At 36.3% G+C, this 22,662-nt stretch overlaps 1 protein-coding gene across 7 annotated transcripts in view; it reads right to left on the reverse strand.

The window, feature by feature from the left end:
* Positions 1-6,781: 6,781 nt before the first annotated feature.
* The window catches only part of LOC134822721 (PDZ and LIM domain protein 5-like), a 37,442-nt gene continuing 21,561 nt past the window's right edge, over positions 6,782-22,662 (reverse strand). For 6 of the 7 annotated variants that reach the window (XM_063833936.1, XM_063833932.1, XM_063833933.1 and 3 more), the window contains 6 exons: positions 22,329-22,542; positions 21,497-21,578; positions 16,442-16,537; positions 9,573-9,669; positions 9,215-9,348; positions 6,782-7,606 (listed from right to left, as the gene is read on the reverse strand). In XM_063833936.1, coding sequence (XP_063690006.1) covers positions 7,502-7,606; positions 9,215-9,348; positions 9,573-9,669; positions 16,442-16,537; positions 21,497-21,578; positions 22,329-22,542 — 728 coding nt within the window. In that variant the 3' untranslated portion in view covers positions 6,782-7,501. The remainder of the gene's footprint in view (positions 7,607-9,214; positions 9,349-9,572; positions 9,670-16,441; positions 16,538-21,496; positions 21,579-22,328; positions 22,543-22,662) is intronic. The other variant, XM_063833931.1, reaches the window with a different exon arrangement.

The following is a 22,662-nucleotide window of genomic DNA, read 5'->3' on the forward strand; positions in this document are numbered from 1 at the left end:
AGCAACTAGCTGGTTAAGTATTCGAGAAATTTACTAGAAAATAATATTCAAGGAATTGGCAAGCAAAATAAAAGGACTTTAATTGTAAATTTAAATTGTCGCATAAAACGTTGTCGACACTCGGCATGCACAGTCACTCCTGATGCAACACGATACGTGGGTCACCTTATGTAGTCAATGTATAATGATAAAACAATACTAAGAGAGAAAACAAATATTCGATCTTATCGGGAATCACCTCGATCTTGATTCCTATCAGTTGTGAATAATGAAGCCGCGACTCAATAAGCAACAGCTGATGACACACTGTAAGTATAGTGCAAGCTAGGATACAGGGCACGGATTGGTCGGTACGCTATCGATATTGTAACACTATAAGTACTTCGTTTAACTTGATGAAAGGTATAAATTGGGCTTCAGAAGCTGTGGAATCTGTGGAATCTGTGGAAAATGTACACCTGAAAACCTGTGCCACAGCTTGTGGGGGTGTGATCTGACAACACTATTGGATTTATCACTTGCAGTCTGTTAGAAATAAAGTAGGCTATGATTTGTTCCCTTAAACTTTCTGTAAGGTGACTGTTAAGAATGCTAATTTAAAGTTTATTAGTTAAGTCTAACACAGTTTAACACGATCCGATAGACCATGGAGTTTTAAACATGGGAAATTTGAAAATACCTGTAATAATGTAACCGGAAAAAAAACTGTTATAAGTTAAAGTTACGAAAAATGCTCAACTTATGGACAAACTCGAAAATAACTGTAACCAATGAAACATGTCAATAGTTAAAGTACCAAAAAATGCTCAAGTTCAAGACTTGGTTACTAGTAAAGCTGAGGCATACTTCTGTTGACATGTGACATTTATTTAGCATACGATTGGTCGCTGTCGTCTGTCATTAAATGTGGAGCTCACCACAATATACAAGTTTATCAAGTAACACTAATATATAATATAATAATGTATAATGATATAGCACGGTTGTGGTGTTTATGTGCCAGTACCAACCACCATTAACCTTCAACCACCATTAACCTTTAACTTCCTCGCTTGATTATAATTTGTTCGCAAACTTTGTAGGAGTATAATCCATCATATAAACATATATTTTGGAGGATTATGTCATGGATATAATGTTTTTATTCGAGGAGATGTTGATTTATACAAAGCCGTTATTTGAATAACCCTCTTAGTCTTATACGGTTGTAACTACAAGACTATAAATCAGCTTATTAATATTTCTTACGGGGGATTTTGACAGAGATCAGTGGGTTTCATTCCGAATGAAGTTATGACGAGAAAGGTTTTAGTTTCACGGAAATGATTGGTTTCGGAAAACTTTTGTAGAATGTATAAAAACACTTTCTAAACATCAAGTCGGATTGAAGTCCAAAAATGGTAAATGATTGAGAAGCAGACCTGGAAAGATGTTAAGACCGGCTTATATCGGAGTTGTTGATCAATCAAGTGGAGGTTTGAGAGATTTGACAAAAGTGGATAGGAGTCACGGACCACAGTTGATAGAATAAATAGTACAGTAGTATACTAGATTGTAAGAGATCATGATCATTCGTAAAGATGACTCCGTAAACAAAGACTAATCCTCTTAGATGGTGATCTTTACATGTTACGTATACGTATTATTTTTGTACATTTGTATTTCGATAATAATGCCCTGATTCTGAGAATCGAACGAAAAGGAAGGAACAAGTTATGAAATATGAGTTACAATTAGTTCAAAAATGTGACAAATGCGACAACTTATGACATGTAAGGCTGACTTATTTGATCCTTAGCCACATTTTAAAAAGAAGTGGCTGCAGTCTCATTTTTATGGGGTTGCAAAGGAGACAAAACACGGGATTGTATGAAGACCTGCTGGTCGTTGAGGGTGGGCGGCGTCTCTTGTAGAAGAAGGATAAGTCACAAATCTGTAAACTTAATGATAAAACAATCAAACAATTTATGAAGAAATTGGTAACGTACGCCATACGCGGATCAAAAGGAAGTTAAAAATAGCCTAAGGAGATCAAACTGGATTATTTTTAGGGAAAAACGATTGTCAATCGCCAGAATTGAATATTTTAAGCAAATTGCACTAATCAAACAATGGAATCCTCAATGGAATGAAGAAAGAGAATGTCCGCCGCGTACGCGTAAATTAAATTAATCAGCGACGTTCGGGCGTTTTGCCAAAATGACCGGAGAACGGCGGCGTGACTAATTAATTGATGAAACATGACATGCAGTTGAGAAGCAGACCTAGAAAGAAGTTCAAAAGCTTTTTTACGTTGAAGATGGAATGTTGATCAAGTGGGGCTTGGAAAATTTTTCATGTATATTCAACAAATTTTGAATTAGTTGCCGATGTACATTCATAAATATAACTACAGGTGACTACGACAACGCAGACGGATAGTTTTTATGGAGATTGGAGATCTTGGAGATCTTTACTTGGACTTGGAGCATGATCATGATGACATGATTTACAATCAAGTAGCCAATTTCATCACCGAGTGGTTCTGATACAGCTCTATACTTTTTATTTTAAAGAACTAGAACTAGAAGAAACCGACGCGACTATTTGATTATATTTATTATGTATTATACTTCTTTGGAATCGCTCACTTTGGTCGGAATTTTTACTTTTACTAATAGTAATACCTAATAGGGAGCAAGGCCGATCAATATAAATAAATCTAATATTGATAGCTCCCGTCTACTTTTAAACATTCTACTTTCCACTATGGGTCTCGGATCAGACTACAGCATGCAGGATCATTAAAGGACTGGTAAAATTTAGTCAATTTTGCTTAGTTGTAGTGAACGTACGGAACGTTCACTAAAAATAGTTTGTGAACGCGTTCGCTAAAATATTTTAACGTTCGGAACATAAGGAACGTTAATTGCTATTATGAAATTAAAATTTCCAGGACCGAAATTTTACAGTTTTTACTGAATTTCACACCCGCAACCAATTAGTAAGTCAACTATAATAGTCATAGATGGCATATGACACAATTGAGGTGTTGGAAGTTTGATATCGGTCGGAGGAAGCCCACTGCGGCAGAAAGCTTAAAAAGCGAAAATTAACTGACTAATTGGTTTGTTGGCAAAAATGTCATCTAATCTGTCAAATTTGTGTTCAGAAAATTTCATATTTGAAAATGGGACAGACTTTTGAAAATACAACTTTTCGTTTTCTTAAGCTTTCTGCTGTGGGCTTCCTCCGACCGATATCAAACTTCCAGCACCTCAATCGTGTCATATGCCATCTATAGTTGACTTATTAATTGGTTGCAGGTGAGAAATTCAGTAAAAACTGTATAATTTCGGTCCTGGAAATTTCATTTTCAAAAACTGAAAATGGGACAGAGATTTGGAATATATGATTTTACAATTTTATTCGGGATTTTGACTTCCATTACCCCAATTTGGTTTCATACCATCATCAATTAACTGACTAATTGATTTGTGGGCAAAAATGTCATCTTATCTGTCAAATTTGTGTTCAGAAAATTTCATATTCGAAAATGGGACAGACTTTTGAAAATACAACTTTTCGTTTTCTTAAGCTTTCTGCTGTGGGCTTCCTCCGACCGATATCAAACTTCCAGCACCTCAATCGTGTCATATTCCATCTATAGTTGACTTATTAATTGGTTGCAGGTGAGAAATTCAGTAAAAACTGTATAATTTCGGTCCTGGAAATTTCATTTTCAAAAACTGAAAATGGGACAGAGATTTGGAATATATGATTTTACAATTTTATTCGGGATTTTGACTTCCAGTACCCCAATTTGCTAATTTGGTTTCATACCATCATCAATTAACTGACTTATTGATTTGTGGGCAAAAATGTCATCTTATCTGTCAAATTTGTGTTCAGAAAATTTCATATTCGAAAATGGGACAGACTTTTGAAAATACAACTTTTCGTTGTCTTAAGCTTTCTGCTGTGGGCTTCCTCTGACCGATATCAAACTTCCAGCACCTCAATCGTGTCATATGCCATTTATAGTTGACTTATTAATTGGTTGCAGGTAAGAAATTCAGTAAAAACTGTAAAGTTTCGGTCCTGGAAATTTCATTTTCAAAAACTGAAAATGGGACAGAGATTTGGAATATATGATTTTACAATTTTATTCGGGATTTTGACTTCCAGTACCCCAATTTGCTAATTTGGTTTCATACCATCATCAATTAACTGACTTATTGATTTGTGGGCAAAAATGTCATCTTATCTGTCAAATTTGTGTTCAGAAAATTTCATATTCGAAAATGGGACAGACTTTTGAAAATACAACTTTTCGTTGTCTTAAGCTTTCTGCTGTGGGCTTCCTCCGACCGATATCAAACTTCCAGCACCTCAATCGTGTCATATGCCATCTATAGTTGACTTATTAATTGGTTGCAGGTGAGAAATTCAGTAAAAACTGTAAAGTTTCGGTCCTGGAAATTTCATTTTCAAAAACTGAAAATGGGACAGAGATTTGGAATATATGATTTTACAATTTCATTCGGGATTTTGACTTCCAGTACCCCAATTTGGTTTCATACTATCATCAATTAACTGACTTATTGGTTTGTGGGCAAAAATGTCATCTAATCTGTCAAATTTGTGTTCAGAAAATTTCATATTTTAAAGTTAAAAACTATCGGAAAAATTATCAAAATATTGACTAACGTTCACTAACGTTCACAAACGTTCACTACAAAATGATTGGAACGTACGTTCAGTACGACTAAATTCAGCGTTCACTACAACTAAGCAATTTTGAACAATAACTTGTTGATTCATGATTATCATATGATTATGAAGTTTACAAAATCTCAAAAGTCTAGCTTAAGAAACAACAACAATTTGATAACCACAAAAAAACAAGATTAAAGTACAAAATTAAACGTTAGCTTGACCTTTTAGTCGCGCTTATTAAAATATAAATGCTCCAAGAACTTTTAGTTTTAATAAGCTCAAAACCAGTCTGGAGGATATGTAACTGTAAGTACTACTAGTTGTTACAACTCTAACTCAAATTAAAGGTATAGTTGGAGCTGAGGAGCTCTCCAATCTAAAATGAGTGACCGACAACTGAACCCAATTGAACCTAGTTCCCACTAACCAATCAGCTTAATTGGTTCAGTTGTCCGGTAGCCGCTAAAATTTTTAATAAAAATGATGGGCGCTGGTGATACATCACAATTTTGAGTTTAATCGACTAGTTAGATATCGGGTTTGACAATGTTTAATAATCGTTTATCAAATGACTAGGTTTAATTTGATGAATTTAATGATACGCTCTTGACAAATTGATATTACTAGCACTCACATTGCGAGATAACAATAATATAAACAAGGGTGAGAGCGAAAATTTGAGTTCGTAAGTTCGCTGGGAGACTCCGAGAGCATAATTGATAATTTAACTTAACGATAATATTATATGCCAAAAAATATGACTGTGTGTGTGCAACAGTTAAAGTAGCTCTTGATTAGAGAGTTCTCTTGGCTTTTGGGAATGAGAAAGATTGAGAGGGAGCGAGAGAGCGAAAGATTGAGAGAGCGAGAGAGATCAAGAGAGTGAGAGAGATCAAGAGAGCGAGAGAGATCAAGAGAGCGAGAGAGATCAAGAGAGCAAGAGATGAAGGGTTTTGGTGTTCAACTGGGTGAAATTTGCGATCCCATTATAATGGTGGAAACTATTTAATGTGATCTAATAATGCAAAGATCTAAGACTTTTTTAGTGGTTTTCTTAACTACTTAATTAAAATTGATTGGTGAGACCCTGAACTCGATTGATTAATAAACTCTTCATGATCTTCACAGGGAATGGTTTAACACCCATTCGGCATTCCTATTGCTATTAGTCAGCAATTGAACAGTTAAACTTAAAAGGGCAATTTCGGGGGCAACGTTGACAACCGATAATTTGATGATCATTATTTATTCAAAGAAAGATGTGGTTTAAAAATGTGGGCGTTGCTTTTCATTTAGTTCGAAGAATTTCAAAAAGTGACACCAAATTCTGAGCACATTTCCCTTCCCACCTTAATTTTTCTACGGTTATTTCCAGAAATTGACATCTTCGTATAATTAGAGCAAAGAATAGAATCATATCATGATTTAATGACATTTTGTCCACGACGATGATTTATTAAAATATTGATCGCTCTTTGCTCATGCTGAACTGTAATTTGCTGCGAGTATATGGTTACAAGGTTAAAGCCGGTGTCTTATTGTCATGGTTCAGAATAATTTCACATCGAAATATAAGCAGTGTATGATTGCAAAAAGTTTGCTTAGCAACCAAATAGATAATACCCCACTTCTCAAAGCCAAAACAGCAAAAAAAGGATCACGAATCCGAACGACAAAGCCTGGAAAATGGTTGTCGTTATTTCAAGAGGCTAATAATATAACCACAATTATCACAGTGTAAGATTACAAAATGTCCCGATTAGGTTTAACGCTTTGTGGACTGGAAGTATATTATTTTTAACGTACACTATTGGATCTTAATTTCACGGCTGCAAATTTCTCAGTTCGTCCCAGTGATGTATGACTTTCTGATTGGCTTACTTTGCTGGATACGCTGTTATCTCGTGTCTGCAGCCGTGTTGAATCTATTAGGTTATTGCAAGTTAATCAAGATGATTAATTGAGCGGGCATATTTTGACAGAGGAGAAGATTAAACATAATTTTATTAGGATAAGTTTCAATTTTAAGGTTGCAGAATGTAGGAATTTTCGAGAAAATGCACAAATAACGACCAATTCTTTTGAATTTATCGAATCTTTTATCATACAAATTTAGTAAAAACATCAAAAGATTTTAAGAGCAAAATATGATTAATAAAAGGGCATGCAATTTAAGTACAAAACCTGAGTCTTGTTTCATGTTATGCATAATGACGGACATCGAGTCTTACTGATGAAATGCTTTTCCCACAAGAAACAAAATGGTATACACTTCTACAAATGTAGGGATTAACCAGGGGAACTGCAATATACTACGATCACGACCATCAACAGACAGAAATCATTAAATTTGTACGTTTAATGTTTAAGCGTCATAAAATTAAAGGGTTGTAAGAGCGTGGTACTTTAAAGCTTAAAGAGGTGGCTGCTATAAGGTTCTTTATTCAGCTAGGTAAGCTGTCGTAAATGGTCCAGCAGTCATATAATATTTACCAATCAAGTCTGTCAGGGCAATTTTGGATTACTCACTACTTAAAATATTGATCAAGGATAAAACTGAAAACAATTAAAATTATTGCGTTATAACCTTGGTGTTCAGCAGTGGTTAATTACACGAAAAACTTTTCAATCTTAAAATATCAAATACAACAATCATGATCCCTAATATCACAGCTTTTCAGACCAAAACTCTAACCATTTAATATCTCTTAACACCAAATCATACAAAACACATTAAATCGTGGCGGACAGCTTAATCTTCGTGGTTGGTCTGAATATTTGAGTTTCCTGAATCGGCTCGGAATTAAGCCACGGTCGGTCGGTTGGTGGACCGGGCATGAACCTGACACAAAGCCTTTCCTTGTCCGTCGTGATAGAATGAGGATCCGGCTAGAGGGGCTTTGCAGACCTGGAATAAAGATTAATTGGTTATTAATTAAGATTAATTAAAGTTAAGTGTTTGGGTTAAATACCGGGAAGCAAACACATTTAAAATATAACCATCCGTCGCAGTTGGAGTACAAATATGTCATAATTACTTTATAAAGAAGTTGATTTTATGACGGTAAGATAATATGTTTTGACTTTTGAGTGTTAAACTATTTTGCGTACGACGGATTTGAATCTGTAGTATGCAGTAGCTACATCAAGTTGAAACAGTTCCTAATAGTAATATAAATAATTCTAGGCGATCCATGATCACTTTAAATTACAATTGAGTCTTATTAAAAAGACGAATTAGAGTACCCAAAGATTATCTCGGTTGAAACAAGAAAATGTATCGGCTTCTGATCTCACGTTTCACAATTCACATCATATACCTTACGAGACATATTTAAATGGTACGAAAGTAGGTGGTTTTTAAAGAAAAAAACACCATATTTTCGGACTACCAAAATTTAGGTCACCATCATTATAACTATCCCCAAATTATTTTTCACGTATTTTCCTTAATTATGACTTTATCGATTTTCTATCAATATAGTAAGCTATAAATATGATTCATCAAACAATTAATGAACACTAGTATAAAGTATTCGATCATAAATTGCTTAAAAAATGATTTTGGATACGTTCCATTAAAAATAAGCAAGCTCTGTCACTACTTTATTGGCCACGGCAGTGAAATTTCGGGAGTAGTGGAAGATAACAAACACTGTCGGTCTCATATACCCTCTGGAGGATTATAAGTTAAGTCGAGGCTAACTTTCAAAGGCTCCGGAGATTGAAAAAATTGTTTACAAGATGAAACAGCTGATTAGAGAAGATCTTTGTATTTAATTTTCTCAGATATTGGGTTTCATTTTTTGTAGAATAAGGAGATGAAAACCTCCCCAAATTTCATGATTTAATTTGGGGTACGAAATGTGGCGGTTTTCGGAAAAAATTCCCATATTTTCGGTCCCAAATTATTTAGGTCACCGGAGTTATGTCGAACAATAAATATGTCTCGTAAGGTTATGTACAAATTATCTGCAAATAAACTAACTTAACAGCGCGCGTCATCAACATACAGATACGATTTAAACCTTTGATCAATTAAATGTTTTCGCGCGTTCCGTATAAAGAGAAAGCTCATTGGAAGTACAAGTGTATCGTTTAAGCTGAATAAGGAGTATTGAGGATGCTCCGTCTAAAAGTTATAACCACGGTTCTTACTCGATGTGTAGTTTTATACAAAAAGCATTCTAGAACTAAGAGCAGAAAGGGCATTAGCTGCTCCCGCAATTACAGATATCAATGTTTATTGTATAACATCCTTACCTGGGTTTACCGAGTAAAATAACAACATTTGATACTAAGGATAACTTGGTATTGGTTACTGGGTTACTAGGTTACTAGGTTACTAGGTTACTAGGTTACTAGGTTACTAGGTTACTAGGTTACTAGGTTACTAGGTTACTAGGTTACTAGGTTACTAGGTTACTAGGTTACTAGGTTACTAGGTTACTAGGTTACTAGGTTACTAGGTTACTAGGTTATTAGGTTACTAAACATGGTTATTAGGATAACTTACTCCACAAGTAAAGCAGCCGTTGTGCCAATCTTTTTCAAGAGCACTAATCCACTGGCTTGCTCCTTCTATCCTCCCGTTACACCCAGCACAAACAGGCATAAAGTTCATGTGACAGGCTTGGCAGTACGGGTTACCTGTAATAGATATTATTAAGACTCTGCTGACTGAGATATGGGAATGTGTTGCAGTAATTAGCTGCAAGCAGTCCACTGACAGCAGGCTATAATCATTGTCTACTTTCTCGGTCTAACACGGATATTTTAAATATTCGCACAGTAAACTCAATGAACATATTTGGCGTTTTAAAATGAACAGTTCTATGAATCTTGTCTGTTCGATAGAATCTCTAATAAACTACCTTTATCCACATTGAAGCCTTCTTTAAGAACGATCCCACAGTCAAAACAAGTGAAATGTTCAGGGTGGTAGCTCTTTCCCAATGCTTGAATTACCGACTGAAACAGAGAGATAAATAACTTTAAAAGATACAACTTATTAGGTAATTGATAATTGGTATTGACTGAGAAAATATAACAGATATGTCTAAGTAATTCTGATTGAAAAAAATGTGCAGGATTGTTTCAAGATGACTATACAATTTTTGATGTTTCTTGGCTAGCTGAGAAGAAAGGTTCATCTAGAATAGCGATTATAATTTGTGGTGGCGGGAAGGGGGCTGGGGGGTTGAGGGTTATTTTTGATTAATTGTTTTAGCTCAAAGATTAGATTAGCTATATATATTATAATTATAATATATTATATATTATTATATATTATTATATATTATTATATATTATTATATATTATTATATATTATTATATATTATTATATATTATTAGACGCTAACCATAAATTTACATCTCTTGTTACTTGCCAAGTTGGTAATAAGTTTGAGCTATAATGATCTATAATATATAATAGTGGATTATTATGGATTGTTCATTTCTAACCAAGAGTTCACGCTTGTAAAGAAACGTAACATTGCTTCAGCACCGCGAGATTATAGATATAGCAGAAAAATAGGAATGTCGAATATTTACACGGGACTTAAATTCTTGTTTTCCTTCAACCTACTTAGCAGACATTATTATTATTATTATAAAACAGGATCTTACCGACAAAAATGATTCTTAAAAATACCTTAATGCGGTAAACTGTACCCTTGAAAAAGATTTTCCCAACATCTGTTGCATGCAGCTATATCTCTAATTTCGTTCAATTCATGGAAGTTGTCCATTTGCAGACATTAAGAGGAATTAATTTAACAAATCTAAAAGTTGCTTAACGTTTTGGAGAACCCTGTAAGTTAATTCAGAGTAACATTATTAAGTAATTACTTCGTTACAAACCTGTAAGTTACGTAAATAATTACAGAGTAACATCATTAAATAATTACTTCGTTAAAGCTGACACACATTGAGTTACCACAATCTCCAGAGGCGCTAGGTTTACACGTAAAGTGTAGATAAACATTAAACATGTCGCGGTGGAATGCAAACACATGCCTTCCCAGGGAGCAAATATGCGGAAAAAGTTGAGTGGTGATGTAGTGTAGAAGTTTGATTAGCGTAAACAATCTCTTAGATGAGCAATGTATTTTGTTGAATGTCAAACTTACGTTCTATGTTGAACGGGTTATTCAGGTAATTGAAATTTGCCCAAAATGATCGAGTTTGTGGGGCTGGGTCCGTAAACACATTATCTAATAACCAATATAAGTGAGGCATATAAATAAATATAATACGTCGTGTACCAAAATATAATCATCGGACGCCTGGCTGTCACATCAGCTAGGGAGGATTTCTTTCTCTTATCAAAACGAACGTGATTGGTTGAAATCACATCACGTGACTTGTAGAGCGATTATGACTGGTGAAGAGTTATTCAGATTGGTTGGTGGTGAAATTGGGGAATGTTTTACGAGTTACGGTTTATTACGATTTAAAAAGGTTGCGTCATTCTCTGAATTATCATTGAGATCACACATTATTTTATTCAGAGGAAAAAATGATTTCTTGAAAAGTAAATTCTGCAGAAAATGTAAGAAGTTTGTAAAGATGAAATAAACGTTATTTTGAAGATTACTTTTATTACCTGCCGTTTTAGATGCGGTGGTACGTTTCTTTAGGGCAAATTTCCTATTCCTATCACACTGTTCCGGTCCAGAAAAATCCTTTATCCTTGTGAAGCGTGAAGCAGCATCTAGTCAGTGCAGGCTCTCAGTGACAGTGAATTCATGATAGCTAATACCTGTTTATGGGAGTATTTTTGTAACACAAAGAAAGGAGTCAAAGCAGGTACCCAGACCAATGACAAAGCAGGTATCCAGACCAATGACAAAGCAGGTACCCAGACCAATGACAAAGCAGGTACCCAGACCAATGACAAAGCAGGTACCCAGACCAATGACAAAGCAAGTACCCAGATCAATGACAAAGCAGGTACCCACTACCCAGACCAATGACAAAGCAGGTACCCAGACCAATGCTAAAGCAGGTACCCAGACCAATGACAAAGCAGGTGCCCAGACCAATGACAAAGCAGGTACCCAGACCAATGACAAAGCAGGTACCCAGACCAATGACAAAGCAGGTACCCAGACCAATGACAAAGCAGGTACCCAGACCAATGACAAAGCAGGTACCCAGACCAATGACAAAGCAGGTATCCAGACCAATGACAAAGCAGGTACCCAGACCAATGACAAAGCAGGTACCCAGACCTATGACAAAGCAGGTACCCAGACCAATGACAAAGCAGGTACCCAGACCAATGACAAAGCAGGTACCCAGACCAATGACAAAGCAGGTACCCAGACCAATGACAAAGCAGGTACCCAGACCAATGACAAAGCAGGTATCCAGACCAATGACAAAGCAGGTACCCAGACCAATGACAAAGCAGGTACCCAGACCTATGACAAAGCAGGTACCCAGACCAATGACAAAGCAGGTACCCAGACCAATGACAAAGCAGGTACCCAGACCAATGACAAAGCAGGTACCCAGACCAATGAAAAAACAGTGCTTTGCTCGTGAGCATCGCAAGCAGAGGGTTCCTGTTTTATTGTGACAAGCAGACCCGTTACCTTATACCAAGGAATATAACAAGACTATTACGCCATTAAAAACGCTGTGGACATTATTCTTGGTTATATTGACGCTATATATATACTAGGTTAATGTGAGAGCTGGGTATTTGGTTTTATTTCTAGAAAAATTTCTAAATTTGTGCTACGCAAGGCGCAGTGAATTTTTGAAATATACGTTTTGATTTTACTCCAACTCGTTTTTAGCTCTGCTCACACAGCAAAACAACCAGGGACCTTCACACGCACAGGATATCAACCACTAACCAGTGACTGCAGAGCAGAAAATTGGTTGAAATTTGGGATAGGGCATGAACACAGTTAGTCGGAGTTCGGACTGTAAACACTGTCTTATTGTGATATTCCACATGGCTTTTAATATTATAATGGAAAAAAAAGCCCACAAACAAGAATTTTTTTCATGTTTCCGGCAATATCCGGCAGCCTGAACCCCAGACCGGTTCTTACACCCTATCTAGATATATTGTATATAATAAATTCGTCATACAACAACACCTAACCTGTATCCCCTTACTTGGTGCAGTAAAACACCGATTTACCGCGGAGTTTGGGGGAAAGGAAACATCCGCGGTAAATCGGGGTTCGCGGTAAATCGGGGCGCGGTAAATCGGGGTTTAACTGTCAGTGTCATAGCGTTGGAATAAACCATCATTGATGACTGGTGATTTAAGTATGGTAAACAATAACGACATGTTATAACCTGGTCAGTTGATGTCGGAATGCTAATTACTAACTCTACTAACTACTAAAGTGTTGTCAGATTCAATGAGTTACAGAGTTTATTAGTTAGTTACAGTACCACTACCATGACTTGCCACAATTAAAGTACATACTCAGAAGAGGGTGTTCAGTGATCTCAAACCTTTGCTGAAGATACAGTATACGCCGCTGTAGTTTATTGGTTAAAGCATTCAACGAGATACAAAAATTTGAGGTCGCAGATCGACCTTAGTTGTACAGGAAAAGTAAAAAAGTGAGATAACTCCAAAGAGTAAAATATTCCCAAATTTGCAATCTGAACACATTTGTTCAGCATTTGACGACAATAAAATATTCTTGAACAGATTATATCTGTTATTTTTCAGCATATTTGTAGTAATGGTGTTTTGATTAACAAGCTCTGCTTTATTACTATTAGCCGAGCTGGTCATTTAAAGAGCGATTGTAATGGCATTAAGTCTTAAAGTTATAGAAGATGTTTTTTTGAAGCCGAATGCGCTGTTTTCCAGGTTTTTACCATCATGTAAATAACATTGTGACCAGCTGTTACAAGGTGAGTTGGAAAGAAGGTAGTATCAAGCCAAACGAGGTGCATAACATAGCATGTTGAGTCTTATTCCTTTATTTAACGATAAAATAGCATATTTTGGAAAATTTTGTAATGTTAATACTTACAGAGAAATATTACTTTTTGAAAGTTAACATAATTTATTCTTTTCCGGAGATCATACAAAATTAGCATTAGTATTTTGAAGCTTTAACTACTCATGTCTAGACATATTATTACACTACATTGAAGGAGTACAAACTATTCATTTAATTATGCAGTATTATTAGTATTATTAGTTATATTTGACAGTCCGTCCTATATTTCTGCGATTAAACACATGTTTCTGCAGAGAACCAGCTGACTGCTTTAGTTCTTACGGACACTGGAAACGTGATTTCCCTGTTTATAAACATCTTTTAAATGTTCGCTACATATTCGCTCCTCTTATGGAGAGAGCAAAACCACCTTTACGGCTTCAGAGTCTATCTACTGGGGGGTACATCCTAATCTTCTGGAGCATTCTAAATTTCCTGCTGTCCCTTTCTGGAAATACCCTAGTTCTCGTATCCTCCATCAAATACCACGCTATAAACCTGGACGAGGTATATGTGATACTGATCCGGTACCGTGCAGTAGCGGACATGATGTACCGTGCAGTAGCGGACATGATGTACCGTGCAGTAGCGGACATGATGTACCGTGCAGTAGCGGACATGATGTACCGTGCAGTAGCGTACATGATGTACCGTGCAGTAGCGGACATGATGTGTCCCCAAATCCCTCACGGCCATCCCAGGACTGCTCTTAAAGCGCTGGGTTCTGGGTAGTCTCATGTGTGCTCATTCAACGGTTAATGGTTACATCACAGCTATTGTGTCCATGTTCCTGATCTGTGCCCTGAACGTCAACAAGACAATGTCTTTGAAGTTCCCTCTGAAGTCTAGACTGAAGACGAAGAAATGTGGCCGTGAAATATGGCCGTGTTATAACGTGTTATAACGGTTTGTGTCTGGGTATTTGCTGTCATTTCAACAGTTCTTTGTGGAGTCCTGCCAAAGTGGACGTTCATCTTTAGTAGGAATATAATGCACTGTCTGGAGAATGGAGAATGGAGATGGCAGAGTATCAGAATATTAAAGAGCTGGTATTTGCTGCGTATTTGATAATACCAGTTCTATCCATTGTCTTCACTACTCTGTGGTTGTTGAGGTTTGTAGAAAAAGCTAGAGGGTTGAATTTACAGGGCTCAATGACTCTGGTATTAGTCTCGATCGTGCTGATTGTTTCATTGGCTCCCTACAGTGTACAACTGCATCATGTCATTTTCAAGTGATAATTTTAAGCGGAACAACGCTGTGTTCTTAGCTGGTTTTGAAATGATCGTACATAACATTTGTAAACTTCTCCTCAAACCCTCTGGTGTACTATCTCAGTGTTTCTAGTTTCAATAAGTTTGTAACGAGAATTGTATCTAAGGGGCAGGTTGCAGCGCAGCAAAACTGTAGTACATGATGTCATAATCTATTCCTGGACACTACTAAGTCGCAAGATGAGCTGTTTCTGGTGGCGCCAAATAATTTGACGAACCTATCTCTTGTTTACTTTAAGGATAAGGACTGAATTTATTGACTTTATTGAGTTAATAACCTCCTTAATCGAGAAACTTTTAGAAGATTTCATGGTTTATATTTATTATCTGCTATATAAATGGAAAATTTGAAGAAATATTTCACAGCTGCTCTAAGTTCTCGATGAGAACTGTATGCTTTGTTTATTGTTTCACTTTTAAGTTTTAATCTTTTGATCGTCTCTAAATTCTCTCAAAATGAGACGATTTAATCGGTTATTGAATTTGTTGACCGATTTACGGAGAATCATTAAGTTAATGATCAACTTAATCAAGAAACTTTTAGAAAAGATTATATTTAATATTTATTATCTGCTACATAAATGACAAATTTGAAGAAATATTTCACATCTGCTCTAAATTCTCGATGAGAACTGTATGCTTTGTTTATTGTTTCACTTTTTGGATTTTAATTTTTGAGTGGCTGTAAATAATCCTAAAGAAATTTGCAAAATAATTTACAAAAGTGTAAATCAAAAATCATAGCTAGCCTATTCATGATATTTACATGCTTTCTCTTTGATGTTTGATCATCATTTCTTACATTCCATTCCTCCAATATCGGTTTCCGTTACAACTGATTGGTTTCCGTAATAAACTATTTCCGGAGTCACCAAGCCCTCCCTGCCACTCTGGTCGCTATTTATATGCCCATGGTTTCCTGTATAAATTCGAAACAGAGAATTTTCCAATTTCCTGCCACAGAGAAATTTTCGTCGACTTACAGTCTCCACATAAGATAGCTAGGGGGGTTGATACAATATCTACACCTCGCAGATCACTCGCAGATCACTGTCAAGTTATGACGGAATCTGATGTGAATTCCAGGGTTTCTTATTTCAGATGTTTACCAGGTCATCAGCTTATATCAGTTACGGGGTATCTGGTATAATCATATCTGATCAAATAATTAGAAGCCTGGTTGAAGTTAGATGCCAATTACTTGCGTCAATTTTAATCTCATTTACTGACATGTTTATACATCATTTTAAGGGATTTAACCTAGTGTGTTCAGGAAATTGTTCAGCCCAGGAATAGAGTAGATGAAATCGTAAAGAATTGAACAGAACTAAACTAAATACTGTTCAGTAAAAATATTGGGACTATAATCAATTAATAATTTCCTGTTTTGTGCCATTAGCGACAATTAAAAATTTCCTGATTTGCCCCACTACCCCATTTGCTCCATTTACCCCATTTGCCCCATTTGCCCCACTTACCCCAGCACAAGTTTTGCCACAGTTAGCACACTTTTCTCCGAATTCCTCAAAGTAGCACGGTCCACAAAACAACTTATCCTCCACTTCTTTGAATCCCTGAAGTTAGTGAGTTATTTGATTAGTTAGTTAATAAGTTAGTTGATTAGTTAGTTAATTAGTTAGTTAGTAAATAATGTATTAAGTTTGTTAGTTAAATCTCTGTAACAGAGAGAATGAGATGTGAAAAAGTTACTGTAGCTGGTTACTGGTTATATGATGATGATTGTGTCACTATTCTTTAGAAACGCATCTGAGTTCTGAGGATTATTTTCTGCTCGATTTGGTTATGTCATGGCAACCTGTAAACTAACTTCCTTGTAATATGCTATTCTTATCTTTCTTAATCAATGTGAACGGGTTTTAACAACCGTCAAACGTCAAAGAAAATGTCTATGGCTGAAAATGTACTATCTTTTCCATGGAATAAAAGGAAATAAATAAATTGACAACTACGCACACTATGACACAACAGTTTGTGTAACGTCCTACTCTCCATCCAATTTCAATGAGGTTGTCATGGAGTTTTATATCAGTTATGGTATTTTTGTTATGAGCGACATCAGCTATTTATCTCTGTGGAGGAAATACAATTTCAAGAAACCTTCTGACCCATTCGTCATTCTACGGCAGAAAGCTGAGAGGAAGAAGAAAATGATCCTGTATTCATGCTATTTGCCTCAACTGAGCAATTTACCAACATCAACAATAGATGTGAAATAGAAGAAATTACTCGATTTCTTCATATCTTTAAAAAAACAACCTTTGACGAATTATATAGGACCATCAAAAGTCAACACTAGGGTTTGCATTATCGGTCCACAATTTTTTATCGCCGATAACCGATAATAATTTTTCAATTATCGGCGATAACGATAATTATCGGCGATAAAATTTGGTCAGAACAATTAGCTTATTTTCCATCGATTCAGTGGCTTAATTAATCATACGTTCATGATTTATAACTTCCGTGATTGAGGGTCATGAATTCCCGAGATATCGTACACAAATTGTAAACGCGTAATTTCAAAATAGTCAATTAATTGAAAGTGAAGATCCGATATACTTTACAGTGAACAGTCAGTGACAATAACAATCTTACACAAAGTGGAACTCCACAGCCGCTAAACGGCTATACATTTCGGCTTGAGTTTTCTTTTCGATGTAAGATACTATTAGGGACTGATTTTTTGGTCGCTTGACTTTGGGGGATGCCGAAGATTTATCATTATTAGCAGCTGCATTTTCTATACCGTGTTTAACTCTCAAGTGGTACCAAAGATTAGTGTAAGACCTTTTGGCTGTTGTGCTGAGAAAAGACTTGTCACATTGCATGCAGGCCACGTTGTCCCCCTCTTTTGTGAAATGTTTCCAGATCTCGTTGGTTGACATATCAAGATTAACTAGTTTTCCGAGACACAACAGAAAACAGATAACAACTGATACGTGTAACGTAATCAATCAACGATTTAAGCAAATGAGCGACCCAGGCAAGTTAATCATCGGCATTCGGCAAGTTAATCATCGGCATTTCTCAGGGGAGGGGCGTGGAGTGTGGACTGTGCAGGAGTGTATTGTGTTGTTATGGTGTGTACTGTGCAGTACTGTGTCGGGTTCAAATTATTACCTTATAAGGTTGTAACTGAATTGATAGTTTGAAGTGAACAGCTTATCTGTAATAGGGTGGGGCGAAACTACGGGATACTTATTACAGATTTACCGTTTAAACTTTAATTCCGTTGAATTCAAATATGCAACTATCCCATGAAATATGAATACTTTTACATAGTACATACCTTGTTTCACCAATCAACAGTGATAAGATAACATTGCAAATCTTGCTGATTTAAGTACTTAAGTAGCAAATTCAGATGTTTTGATCAGTTTCACACATATCTTATGATCAATCTAGTGAAAATGGGAGGTAAGAATCTGCGAGTTAGCTGTAAAGTCTCGAAAATTCCGAAATTATTTTTGAAAAGAAATTTCTGAAATTATCGGTTTATCGGTCAGAAATTATCGCCGATAACCGATAACGATTTTACTACGAATTATCGCCTATAATTTTATCGCCGATATTATCGATTGCAAACCCTAGTCAACACTCTCATCATACCATCATAAACTTTGCCGAATTCTCTCACCCGTATCTTACAGCGTTGCAGGTAGTTAGTAAATAAAACTAGGGTTTGCAATCGATAATATCGGCGATAAAATTATAGGCGATAATTCGTAGTAAAATCGTTATCGGTTATCGGCGATAATTTCTGACCGATAAACCGATAATTTCAGAAATTTCTTTTCAAAAATAATTTCGGAATTTTCGAGACTTTACAGCTAACTCGCAGATTCTTACCTCCCATTTTCACTAGATTGATCATAAGATATGTGTGAAACTGATCAAAACATCTGAATTTGCTACTTAAGTACTTAAATCAGCAAGATTTGCAATGTTATCTTATCACTGTTGATTGGTGAAACAAGGTATGTACTATGTAAAAGTATTCATATTTCATGGGATAGTTGCATATTTGAATTCAACGGAATTAAAGTTTAAACGGTAAATCTGTAATAAGTATCCCGTAGTTTCGCCCCACCCTATTACAGATAAGCTGTTCACTTCAAACTATCAATTCAGTTACAACCTTATAAGGTAATAATTTGAACCCGACACAGTACTGCACAGTACACACCATAACAACACAATACACTCCTGCACAGTCCACACTCCACGCCCCTCCCCTGAGAAATGCCGATGATTAACTTGCCGAATGCCGATGATTAACTTGCCTGGGTCGCTCATTTGCTTAAATCGTTGATTGATTACGTTACACGTATCAGTTGTTATCTGTTTTCTGTTGTGTCTCGGAAAACTAGTTAATCTTGATATGTCAACCAACGAGATCTGGAAACATTTCACAAAAGAGGGGGACAACGTGGCCTGCATGCAATGTGACAAGTCTTTTCTCAGCACAACAGCCAAAAGGTCTTACACTAATCTTTGGTACCACTTGAGAGTTAAACACGGTATAGAAAATGCAGCTGCTAATAATGATAAATCTTCGGCATCCCCCAAAGTCAAGCGACCAAAAAATCAGTCCCTAATAGTATCTTACATCGAAAAGAAAACTCAAGCCGAAATGTATAGCCGTTTAGCGGCTGTGGAGTTCCACTTTGTGTAAGATTGTTATTGTCACTGACTGTTCACTGTAAAGTATATCGGATCTTCACTTTCAATTAATTGACTATTTTGAAATTACGCGTTTACAATTTGTGTACGATATCTCGGGAATTCATGACCCTCAATCACGGAAGTTATAAATCATGAACGTATGATTAATTAAGCCACTGAATCGATGGAAAATAAGCTAATTGTTCTGACCAAATTTTATCGCCGATAATTATCGTTATCGCCGATAATTGAAAAATTATTATCGGTTATCGGCGATAAAAAATTGTGGACCGATAATGCAAACCCTAAATAAAACACTCACTCAGTAAGTAAAACACTTATTCAGTTATGCCTGGTTAAGTTTGAGACAGGGTAATTCCCTCGAGCACTGTAAGTAGATTAAACAATTACATACTTGGTCTGGAAAATTAATGGTGTATCGTGTTTATATTTATTCAAAGTAAGTGTTGTAAGAGGGATTTATTTCTCCAGGCAATTTATAAACTCACCCCCTCGCCCTGTTATCTGTTATAATACCTTCCGGGAATTATATCCACTAAAACTCGGGGACACCGAGGGCTGATAATTTGCTCATTTTTCCCGCAAGAGAAGCGAGGGTATTATCAGCCCAGACTCAGACTGGCTGGCGGCAAGTTTCAAAACAAATAACACTGGCGTTCTATATATTAGACACTATATTGTATGATGCGCACGTATCGGATTACACCCCTTCTGCAATCGGAACCGGAACGTATTATAAAATATAATACCTCCGCAACTTCGTGCCCGCAAATTCCCTCCAGCAAGCTGTCGGGAATTATAGCGCGCAGCACTCAGTGGCGGAGGTATTATAGTATTATAATCGTTGAAATGATTTTAACCGATTGCAACAAACCCAAATAACACAGATTCCTAGAATTCTCCTGATGTGAAGGACCTCACAAATAAAACGAATGTATCGTCATGGTGTTACGGACTTGGTTTCTGTTCATTTCTGGATAATTTAGAAAGCAAAACTTTATTCCTGAACCCAAGTTTAACACATTTTCTGCTCCTGCAAATTAAATTAAAGTATCAAGATTCAATTTGACTTCAATTAGAGCATTACCATGGAAGCGCAGTCGACGGTTGCTGGGTTAGTTTAACTAAGCATGAGCTCAAGCCTGAACTTCAGTGGTCACTCTATTTATTGCAGTCCCTCTATTTTTAGTTCTAATTCACCTTTATTATTAGTATCAAGTCTACTTCCCATGAATTCCAGCCCATTAAACAAGAAGCAATTCATGCATGATCTTCTTACAACTCTCAAAGTGAAAATATTTGAAAAATGTGAACTTGAAAGATCTGAGAGAGAAATAGTTTGAGGAGGTGTGACGAGAATAGTGAACTTGAGGGGCCGGATTTTAAATTCTCAATTCTCATTAGGAAGGTGGGGAAACATAACTGGTATTATGTGACATTCCAGCCTCCAGGTCACATGTTACAAGCAAAGATAACGAGATAGAATTACAGGGGGGCAATAATTGAATAACTTACTTTGTAACTAGAAAACGAAAGTAACTTCACATGATAACTTGATGTTATCGAGAAAAGTTGAAGAGTGTCGTGTTACCAAGCTATTATCAAATTATGAATATGATGTACATATATGGATATTTATTATCTCCGTATTGTAAATATGAATGTTTTATCGTTAATAAAAAATATGATTAAGTTTGACAGGAGGGCTATCATCAATCAGCATTAAACAATAAGTTAAAAGTTCTGTCATAATTAACATAATATTTATAAAAGAATCCAGTAACTTACTTTTAATAAGATGAAAATAACCCACAATTTTAACGTACCTGTGATAAATCACCATCGCACACAGTACACACAAAGTGTTCAGAGTGCCACGCCCTTCCCTGCGCTCCTACGTACGGCCCTCTGAAAATACACATTATATTATTTCACGAGTAAGTAAGTTATTATTATTAACAGTTAAATTTGTATTTTATTCAAGTTTAAGTGAAGTTAAATTATTAAATCATTGACAGTTAAGTTCAGAATCACGGCCCGTCACCTCAACTTCATGTTTCATGAGGTTCAAAAATTAGGGGAAACCAGCGGACATCATTAATTTTTGGCACTTTTTCATCTAAACGGGGGGAAATTAACTTAATGATTCCATTAGGAAGACACCAACCTAACCGCTATCGGAAACAAAGCGTGCGACATATTTTCCAGGGGGATTTATGCGAACATTTAGCTAATAATGAGGTTGCGGTTGAATATAAAGGATTAGGGCGTGATTCTATCAGCAATGTTTACATTCCGAAATTGCCGTCCGATTCAAGCAACGATTCTCATAACCGCTCCAAAATCTCCTTTTTATCCTTCTTACGCTCCAAAATGTAACGACCAAAATAATCTGCTTCCCCGGGGCAAACTTCTTCAGAGCACAACGTAAGATTTGTTAAATATGCTGAGTAACAATCCGAGTGTCAAACTCGCAGGAGCCTTATTTGCCGCCAATATGTCAAAGTATTCGCATATTTAGAGACATTATCGTGAAAGCTCTCCTCCCTTGAGAAAAAAAACGCACGACAGTATTACTTCTAAAACTATAACAGTATAACATAATCTGCAACTGTAATATTTATATAGTCCTAATAAACTCTATCTTCATAAGCGTACCTTATTTCCTGATGACACGCCTTGCAAATGGGGAGCAGGATTGGTTTAGAAGTAAACAGACTCTTCCCTCCAGGCGAGGTGCCCCCGTTCACCGTGCCCCCAGGTGAGGTGCCCCCATTTGAAGTACTTCTAGGGGTAGAACCCCCGTTTGTAGTGCCACCATTAATCCGGGGCGTAGTGGGACCTTGTGCTTCAGTTGGACTGCCTTGCGTAGCTGCAACATTAACACTCATTAGAAGGGTAGTTATCATGGTTGGAGGTGTTTGTTAGATACAGTCATCACCCTATTATAAACCTTTCAACGGTAGAATTTAATAAGTTGCTCCGCCATAAA

This window comes from Bolinopsis microptera, chromosome 11 (assembly GCF_026151205.1).
Source record: "Bolinopsis microptera isolate Bmic1 chromosome 11, MBARI_Bmic_1.0, whole genome shotgun sequence".
NCBI classification, from domain to species: Eukaryota; Metazoa; Ctenophora; class Tentaculata; order Lobata; family Bolinopsidae; genus Bolinopsis; species Bolinopsis microptera.